The 10680-nt window shown below is 27.1% G+C and overlaps 1 protein-coding gene across 1 annotated transcript; it reads left to right on the top strand.

The window, feature by feature from the left end:
* Nucleotides 1-8367: 8367 nt before the first annotated feature.
* OCT59_019419 (uncharacterized protein) lies at nt 8368-10180 on the top strand. The gene has a single exon (XM_025319769.2). It carries the CDS (start codon nt 8397-8399, stop codon nt 9618-9620), a length of 1224 nt encoding a protein of 407 aa, XP_025172937.1. The 5' UTR covers nt 8368-8396; the 3' UTR covers nt 9621-10180.
* The last annotated feature ends 500 nt before the right edge of the window (nt 10181-10680 follow it).

Below are 10680 nucleotides of genomic sequence, written 5' to 3'. Positions count from 1 at the left end.
TTAATAATTTACGAAATTTGGCCAAAATGTGTGACAGATCAGCCAATTTGTCACATGACCGAAAGTTTTGATTTCGACCAGTGCAAAATAATAACAAAACCTGTGAAATTAAGAGTAAAACGCGTCACATAATATTGAAGAGGAAGGAGTTAAAGAACGGCATAGAGAGTAAGTAAAGAACAAATTAAAAAAACAAAGGCAAGAAAAAAAAGGACGTACCTTAATTGTAAAACTGGAAAAAGAACAAGACCTAAAAAAAAAGAAAAACAAAAATAGCAAGAAAGAATGAAAAAATATACCAAAAAAATGAAAAGGAAGGAAAAAATGAAAGGAAAATAAAATCAAAAAAGAGAAAAGGGAAATAAAATGAAAAAAAAGTCAAAATTAAAACAAGTAAAGCAAAATAAAGAGAAAGAAAACAAAAAAAGGAGGAAAAAGAATAACGAAAAAAGGGAAAATAATAACAAATAACTGAAGACTGACATAATTGTAAATATTAGTTAGCCAATCAAATTTGATCACATGATTTAGGGTCGCACTGGTGATACGGGTCACCAATGACATTTTTCCATAAGTTATGATAGTTAAGAAAGCCAAATAATTAAATATGCTAAAAAAAATGTCAATAAATAAAAATTTAAGGTAAATTTTATACACTCAAGTAAAGCTGCTGCCCGAAATTAGGAAATTTTACCATTTGCCAAAACTGAAATGGTAAAATTAATTTAGGAAAAATACTTAATTCTGAAATGCTGAAACTATTTTGAAATTCTGATTGGCTGTTATAATATCATGTGACCAAAATTAAAATTTTTACCAAAATTATAACTGTATTCTAATATTATAATTCTGGTTCTGTAGCAATCTTCCTGACACATGTAGCTTCGAGATATTCACTTTGTGTAATATATATACTATATAAGGAAATTGTGCATCTTTATGCACTAATGTTATATAAAATGAATATAGGCTTAAATTGAAGCTATATATGTCAGGAAGATCGCCATAGAGCCAGAATTATGGAATTAGAATACAGATAAAATTTTAGCAAATTTATAAAGTCATGTGATTTTATAATAGGCCAATCAGAAGTTTCAGACAATTTTGGGAGTTTTGGAAAGATTTTGGGATTTCAGAGGAATTTCAGAAGAATTTTGGGATTTCAAAATTAGTTTCAGAAGCAAAATTCTAGCTGAAATTATTTCAGAATTAGGAAATAATTTTGGACAGCAGCTTTACACCCAAGTAGTTTCTTTTATTTATATAAAAAAAGCCTATGGAAGAAAAAAGTCTTTCAACCAAGGCAGTATTAATACAAATAACATATATTTTAGTAGAAAATGCACTTAAATCTGATGTATAAGCAGATGTAAAATTTTAAAACCCAAGTACATCATTACGAAATTATTTTAATGGCATATTATTAAATGGAAAATCTTGTTTTCAATAACTCTGCAACTCTCCCAATAGTGAAGTAGGTAATTATTTAAACCAAACACAGAAATAGTAAATCATCCATTCACTCAATTAAGCAAAAGAAATTGATTGATTACTTTGAATAAAAAGATTATTCTGATATTCAGGATGAAGAAAAAAAGAAATTAATAATAAGGGCTGTTCCCAAATATCCCATCATTTTTCTAAACGTATAGCCATTTTTTTATCTAAATTTTAATTGGAATATTCTTGCCACATTTTGTAAAAATAAGCAAATCCATGAAGTACATCATGGAGACGAGCATTTTCTGCTTGTAATTTGTTTAACACTCTACAAAAAGGATATAAAATGAGCATATTTGAAATAAGTACCTAAAAAAATATGCATGTGTGTAAAAAAATAAAATTAAAAGCTAATTTTATTAGGTATTTTAAATTTTTATATACCTTTAAAGCTGCCTTTGTTCATATTAAACTAAAATAGCAATGATAATGAAAATTTTAACATGTAGCACATGGAAGAAGAAGAGCAAGATATTTATTATATTTGATTTTTTGCTTATCATGTAATCTAGCCATAAAGTAAACTGATCTGTTAAGGTATGTAATAATTTGAATGACCTTTTCAGATGCATTAATCAAATTAGGAGATTCTTTAAAGATTTCTTCAACAATTAGGTTAGTTTAATGGGCAAAACAGGGCTAAAAAAAATATCTCGCCTAAAGTTGCTTGCCGAAACCTAGGGGTTTAAGTAAGATAGCATTTCACCGAAAAGCGAAATTCTGCCAAAACTATATTAAAGTTATATTAAAAAAACTGGTGAAACTTTGGAGAAAGGTGAAACTGCCAAAACTTATTATAAATGCCAAAACTGCCAAAACTCTGCCAAAACTATAATAAATCTATAGTAAAATTTTAATAAAACTAATCGTAGGATTTTGAAAGGCTTAAACAAGCAACCTTAGTCTCACCATTCTGATGCCAATCGTTTTCTGTAAATTATAAAAAAAAGGTAATATTTTGTAAATTGTAATTATTAATTTAAATCATTAAGATTTACTATTAACAATTTAATATACCTTGCAGCTTGATTTGAAGATGTAGAATCAGTAATTACAGCATTGTATTTGATATTCTGTTTATCTAAATCACTTAAAAAATTTAATGTAAATTCTTTAATTTCCTTCTATTGAATACAATTTCTGCTTATATCTTCTCCTTCTTATACTAAAACTTGTCCATCAGAAGTAATTAAAACTGATCTCATAATTTCTTATTTTTTGACATTTTTCCATCCATCAAAATATACAGTAACTTCAAGTTCATCTTTTTGTGCAGTATCAATTAAAGATTTTTTAATATGTTCTGAATTTGTATTCAGAATACGACCTGCTAGTACTTTTCAACTAGATAATTTCAATCCTGGATTTGCAAAATTAATCATTTTTTGACTTGATTAATTTTTAACCCATCTAAATGACCACCCATTATCTATAGTAGAATTCAATACTAAATCTTCCCATTGAGTATATTCTTGCTTAGAAAAAAGAGTTGGTTGAGATATATAGTACATAATTTTTGTTTTTTTTTTATTAGCAGATTTTTCTTCAGTATTAATTTCAAATTCTGAAATATAAATTTAAATTAGTATAAATTAATTAACCAAATAAATTATAAATAATTTTTTAAAAAATATACTATGTGACATCAGCAAGTTTTAAACAGGCGTATAAAGTGTTGAAAAACGCCATGTGTTGCTCAACGCCAAAAAACGTAGGGAAACGAACCCTTTGTCAATCAACGCTACTTAAAAACGTTTAAAACCGCATAAAACAACACCAATTTAAATGTAAAGCTACACGTAGTAAAACAACAATAGTTTAAAAACGCGTATACAATGTATAAAAACGTGTATATTGATATTAAAAATGCGTCAAGCAATGGTATTTTTTAGTCATCGTACAATAGTTAACATTGTAGTATTAATTTATAAACATATATTTTATTGTATATTATTAATATATATATTATATAAAATGTGTAAATTTATTTATGATAAAATACAGTATCAATACAAATATATTATCTAATGTAAATTCCTCTTGTTATAATTGGATTGCCGCGGATTTTTAAGCGATCAACGTACTAAATTTCCGTTGACAAAGCGCCCCTGGTACACAACCATAACAAGGTGGAATGTGATTTTAACAATCAACTAATTGATCTTTCTACGCGATAATTATATTAATATATATTGTCTAATGTAAATCTATATAATTAAATAAAAAAAAAAGTTTTCGAATATTCGAAAACAATTATTCCTAAAAAATGAAAGAAATGTTTAATTAGTAAAAAAATAAAAAAAAGATGGTAAAGTTTCGCAATGAAACTTACCATTTTAAATTCTAACGCTCCTAATCGACACCTCGGAAGCCCTGAACCTATAAAAATAAAAAAAACATTGGACAATGTTTTAAACTAAAAAAAATAAAGTTTCATAATACGAAACTTACAATCCAATCAATCCAATTATCCCATGTACCCGAAGCCTACAAAAATAAAAAAGAAAACATTAGTAATAATATTAAAAATTGATAAAGTATCGCAACATTTTGTTGCGAAACTTACCTATCACCATCCGGAATTCAAAATATCCCGAAGCCTAAATAAAAAAAAATAAAGATAATGGAATGTTAATAACCTTAATTAAAAAAAATAAAAAAATGGAAGTTTCGTAACGAAAAAATGTTATGAAACCTACCATTTTATATTTCCAGAAACCAAACCTGCAAAAAAAGAAATGAAACGTTTAGTTAAACGTTTCATTTAAAAGAAAAAATTAAAAAAATGGAAGGTTCGTAACAAAATGTACGAAACTTACCGTTTTCCAAAATTCCAAATCCGGAAATCGAACCTACAAAAAATAAGAGAAACGTTCGGTTAGAACGTTTCTTAAAGAAAAAAAGATAAAAAATGAAAGTTTCTTACGAAACTTGCCGTTTAAAGACCCTCTTCTTAAATTTCCCGAAACCTAAAAAAGAATAAAGGAAACGTTAGTAAGAGTTTCCTAATAAAATAAAAAAAATATTATTAAGTTTCGTAACGAAATGAAACGTTATGAAACTTACCCAACAGTTCGTCCATTTTGAACTCTCCGATCCTACAAAATGGATAAAGGAAACGTTTAGTAAACGTTTCCTAATAAAAAATTAAAAAAAAAATTAAAAAATTACCCTTCGAAACTTACAATATCCAAGATCCGAAGTTGAACACGCCGAAGGTCCTACACAAAGAAAATATAGGAAACGTTAGAAACATTTCCTTATAAAAAAAAATGAAAATTTTTTTTTTTTTAAAAAGTTTCGAAGCAAAATGCTTCAAAACTTACCCTTTTCCCGGCCGTTTCCCAAAAGAGACCTACAAAAAAAAAATAAGATAAACATTAGAAACGTTTTCTTATAAAAAAAAATGAAAACAATTTTTTTTTAAAAGTTTTAAAGCGTAAAATTACGCTTCGAAACTTACTCTTTTTCCCGTTTCCCAAAAAAAAACCTACAAAAAGAATTTAAAGAAACGTTAGTAAACGTTTCTTAAAAAAAAAATATTAAAGAATAAAGTTTCGCAACGTTTCATTAGCGAAAGCTGCATTATTCATCAAAAAACCCAAAAAAGTAGGCCTACAAAAATAAGAAGAGGAGAAACGTTAGTAAACGTTTCTTAAAAAAAAAAATTAAAACAATAAAGTTTCACAACGGACGTTGTGAAACTCACCTATTCTACCCAAAGTCGAAATCCCGTTTAGAAAACGTCTAGGAATTCGCGGACCTAAAAAAGAAAGAAAAATGAAATGTTAGTCACGTTTCGTTAAAAAAAAATGAAGACAAATAATAACTCGAAACGTTAAAAAACGCTTTTATTAAAAAAAGAAAAAATAAAAAAATCGGAACGTTAACCAACGTTCCGATTAAAAAAAATAAAAAAAATTATATTATGAAACGTTAAAAAACGTTTCGTTAAAAGAAGAAAATCAGAACGTTAGCCAACGTTTCCGATTAAAAAAAATGAAAAAAAGTTAATAATGAAACGTTAAAACGTTTCGTTAAAAAAGAACAAAAAATGTAAATCGGAACGTTAGCAAACGTTCCGATTAAAAAAAATGAAAAAAAGTTATTAACGAAACGTTAAAAAACGTTTCGTTAAAAAAATGAAATAAAAAAAACAATCGAAACGTTATCCAACGTTCCGATTAAAGAATTTTTTTAAAAAAAACAATATTTCAGAACGTTTTTCAACGTTCTGATTAAAAATGAAATAAAAAAATTAATCAGAACGTTAGCCAACATTCCGATTAAAAATTAAAAAAAAATAATAAATCGGAATGTTAGCCAACGTTCCGATTAAAGAAATTTAAAAAAAATAATAAATCGGAACGTTAGCCAACGTTCCGATTAAAAAAATTAAAAAAAAGAATAATATTTCGAAACGTTACTAAAAAACGTTTCGTTAAAAAATGAAAGAGTAGTTTCGCAATGTTTCGTTGCGAAACTTACCAGAAGTTTGATACCTTCCAACTTTTTTCCGTATAAGGCTCATATCTCAGGAATTAATAACCTTATATTACAGAATTTACAGAGTTTTTACATGAATAACGGATAAAACTTTTTATAGGATGAAGGGGAAAACGAAAGGGTTATGGGAAAACGAAAGGGAAGGAGAGAACGAAGGGGAGAACGAAAGTGTAATAGGAAAACGAAAGGGAAGGGGAGAATGAAAGGGTTATGGGAAAACGAATGGGAAGGGGATAACGAAAGTGTAATAGGAAAACGAAAGGGAAGGGGAGAATGAAAGGGTTATGGGAAAACGAATGGGAAGGGGATAACGAAAGGTAATGGGAAAAACGAAAGAGCAAAAAAAAATTAAGCTTTGCTAAAAAAAGCTTAATTTTTTTTTTGCTATACCACAGTGGCGCAGTGGTAATTATTAATCCAGTATCACGTGACACACGTGATATATCATTACATAAAATACGTAATGCTTAATATTAATTTTAATAAATATTTATAATAGTACAATGGTTAGATCGTGAGATTTGATATATTAATAGTGTAATTGAGGTAACCGGTTCGGTTCCTAAGGTGAGTAAAAATAAATAAATTAATGTAATTTATTTAGTTGTGTTAATATACAGTGCGTTGAACTACACATTAGAGTTGAACGACGCGTATATTAACATTATGCGTTGGTATACTCCAGTATACAGGTGTTGATTAATATTGTAAAATGCGTTGAACAACTAGCTGGTGTTGATCAATGCGTATACTGGTGTGAATCAACACTTTTCAAACTTGCTGATGGAATATTATGATAAAGAGGAAGTGGAAAAAGAGTTATGGTGTGATAAAGAGGAAGACGAAAAAGAAAAATAGTATGATAGAGAGGAAGAGGGAAAAGAAAAATTTTGTTCATAAGAAAAAGATGATTCTCCTTCAGTTTGATCTTTTCTTGAATCTCTCAGGAAAAAGTATCCTATTTCTTTCATTTTCAGAATACTGTTTCTCAAATTTATTACAAGACTTTAAATGAGAAATTACTTTGACTTTGCAATAGCAACACAAAGCAAAATAATTAAATTTATTTGCTTTTTCATTTAAAACTGTAATATATTTAGTATAGGTATATTTTAGAGGAGGCATTTTTTCTAATGAGAAAAAAGTAAAGTAAAAAAAAAATGAGATTATCATTGTTACATTATAATTTATTAATTGGACATGTTCAATTGGATCTCCAATTGGATTTGGACATATGTCTATATGTCCAATTGGACACATTTAAATCCAACAATATCCAATTAACCAATTGAACAACTACATTTGGAAATTGTCCAAATGTCCAATTCTAGAAATTGGACATTGTCCAAATCCAACTCTGAATATAATTATTAATTTTTGATAAGCTATTTTAGTACTGGAGTTTTATAAAAGTTTTTGCTATAAAAATTAGTGCCACGTTTATTTCTTTAACTTTATAATTTAACTACAACAGCTTATTCAAAGTGAACGCATTCTTAAAGGTTAAGTAAAGTTATTCTGCAGGTATAAAACTATTCAAATATTAATTTTTATCAAAATTAGTTTGAAGTTTGAACTACTTATTTTTTTGTAATATTTTATATATGCAGATACTTTGTCACATAATTTAAACACTTTGGTTAAATAAAACTAATTTTTGTTGAATAAAAAAAGTTGTTTAATGGATATAAAAGTATTCATATATTATGTTAGAGTTAGTATTTATAGAGTTAACCAATGCTTTTTGTAATGAATTTACTGTGTACATGAACATTTGTTTGTTTATTAGTAAAATTTAATAAAGAACAAATAAAATAAATAAAATTATAAACTGAAAAGACTGAAATATAACATATTAAGTGTTAAACAAATTTTTTCTTTCTTGCTGTATGTGAAATTAAATTTTTTCACTCATTTTTTTTCACGAAACAAAATATTTTCTAAGACAAAGTTGCACAAGGTTTGTGGCTATGATTATTGAGCCAATCATATTTAAGACAAAAGGGGGAACAGGATAATGTCGTATACCCGGGGTATATGTTAAGGATATAACATATATTTTCCACGTGATTGGAGTGTGTTGTTTAGTTATTTGTCACATATGTACCATGTCAACTGCTACATGTCGCACCGCCAAATGGTTACAATTGGCTTATAAATTTCATTTCTACATTTGTACCACATCAACTGTTACATGTTGCACCGCCAAATGGTTACAATTGGCTTATTGTAAATTTCTATTTAGGAATCTAAATCATTTCTACTAAAATAAATAAATAAGCAGTTTTTTGTCAACAAAAAACTATGTAACTGCATTTTCTCATAAAAAGAACCGGTCTAATACTTAAAATTTTTAAATATTAAATATTAAATAAACTAATAAATTAAATATGGACATAATTGATAAAAATATAGATAAAATAATTGAAGTATGTAAATTAGGTTTTGGACGTATTTTAGATCGTGATTTAGATCCTCGAGTAGCTACTGAGAATGCATTTACTATAGAGGTTGATAAAACAGTCTATATTGATGAAGTTATAACAATTAATGAGCAGACATGGATAAATTCATTTTTTGCGGATGACAAAAATTTGAAAACTAGTAATACAGCTTATAATATTCATGAATACCGTAAAGCATCTTTAAAATTTAAATTAACACCAACTCCAGAATTTCTTAAAGCAGCAAAAGAAGCAATAGATTCTAAAGATTTTGATACTATCATTCGAAGATTTGGTCAATTTATTTCAACCGAAGTTATTTTGGGAGGAAAAGCTTATTTTAAAAAGTCAAATGGAAACAATTATTCTAATATTAAAACAGTTGGAGGAATTTCTGGAAATTTTGACAAAGAATGGGTTAGCTCTTTAACAAAATTCGAAAATTGGAGATGCATAAAATTTAAAAATTTAATTAGTATTTATCAATTTTTACCTGATGTCGAACAAATTTTAAAGCCGGGTGGTTGCATTCATGAAAAGACCGAATACTTAGAAAAACCTTGGTATCTAGATGATATATCAAAGTGTTATGAAAGACAAAGAGAAATACCGCCGAGCATTTTAAAACATTTTGACAAACCTGATTATAGCATCTTAGTAACAATTATTAGCAATGTTGGCAAAAATGAAAAAGATTTTTTTAATTGTCAAATAATTTGGCCAGATAATAAAAAACCGAAACTTTCAATTATAATTATTCGAGAAGATCCTAAAAAGCGTCGATGTGATTTGAGAATTAAGTGGATGGTTATTCAATACAATAAAAAAAATAACAACTGGTTTATTAGTCGTTGCAATGCACCAGTTTATTGTTTTGGAATTCCTGTAAAAAAGTTAGAAAACTTGAATTCTTCAAATAATCTCCCTCTCATTGAACATCGTTTTTTAAAAAAAAAAATGGCATTTTCCTATTGTTGTTTGCCTTCATCGGCTATTAATGGACTTATCATCTCAAATCATTCTAATTCTAAAATATCCCCACAAAAAAGAAAATCTTTAGTGAGGATACCTGGCAAACCAAAATACATCATCCAATTATCTAGAGAAAATAATATTGAAAATAAGACTAAAATTGGTCATATGCTAGGAAATCACATGATAATCATATGATGTGGGAGGGTTATACATATTTATTTTTTTCATGATGTATTTTTTCGCTCAGGTCGTTTCTTTCATGCAGATTGGTTTTTCGTATTTTTTATGTAAAATTATTTTATTTTTATTTTTATGGTAAAAAAAAAGCATATTAAAATATTTCTCTCGCAACAGAACAAGCACGCGTGAAGACTGGTCAAGAGTATGAATCATTTAGAATTTTAATGTAAAATCTTCTTTTATTAATTTTGTATGATATATTAAATAAAAAAGTTAAAAAGCATGAAATATTACTTTGAAGTGTATTCTAACATCCTAATATAAGTTTTGAGTCGCTTTATTATTTAATTTTCTTTGCTCTTCTTTTAAATCTCTATCGCGAAATTTTTGTTTATTGTTAAATTTACGGTTTTGTTTTGAGCTTAAGTGTGCAGGATAATAATTTATAACAAATATAAATAAAAGCGCCATTGAATATTTAGTCTGAAATCACAGTGTTTTAAAAATATTTTTTGCTTAGCTTTACTTTTCATATTTTCATACTTCTCACTTTATTAAAGAATCTAAAAAATATTGGCGAAACTCATCAAAAATCATTAATACATAAACGAGTTGATTCTCATTTTGTAAAATGATCGGCACAATGTAACCCATATGATTTTGATTTCATAATGAGATTTGTCGGTATATAACTCCGCTTAATAACATTATGTTCCATGATTTTCATTTTAGAAAAATTTTGAGAAATGTCTAACCTAGTAATATCACCAAATGAAAAATACCTTGTTGTTTACAACGAAGAAGTTCTTTCGGTTTCCAGGAGGGATGTTGAAAATATGACGGAAGATTATTCTAAACTCATTGATAATAAAATCAACCAAATTTGTGTTTCCGATAATAAGGAACTTGTTTATATTGATGATGGAAACGAATTAAGTGAGTAATGATTATTTAATATGTATTTATTCATAATTAGTGGGTGCTTATTAACTTGTATTTTATTAGAAATAATTGATATGAATGGTTTCAATAAAATACGACTAAATTTTGACATTGAGCATAAAATGCTTTATTG

The sequence above is a fragment of the Rhizophagus irregularis genome, chromosome 29 (genome assembly GCF_026210795.1).
Source record: "Rhizophagus irregularis chromosome 29, complete sequence".
Taxonomy (NCBI): Eukaryota; Fungi; Glomeromycota; class Glomeromycetes; order Glomerales; family Glomeraceae; genus Rhizophagus; species Rhizophagus irregularis.
This window is presented reverse-complemented; position numbering and strand designations above follow the sequence as displayed.

Bases quoted from the DNA above. Each gene is read 5' to 3' on its own strand.
- OCT59_019419 (XM_025319769.2), top strand. From the start codon at position 8,397: ATGGACATAATTGATAAAAATATAGATAAAATAATTGAAGTATGTAAA.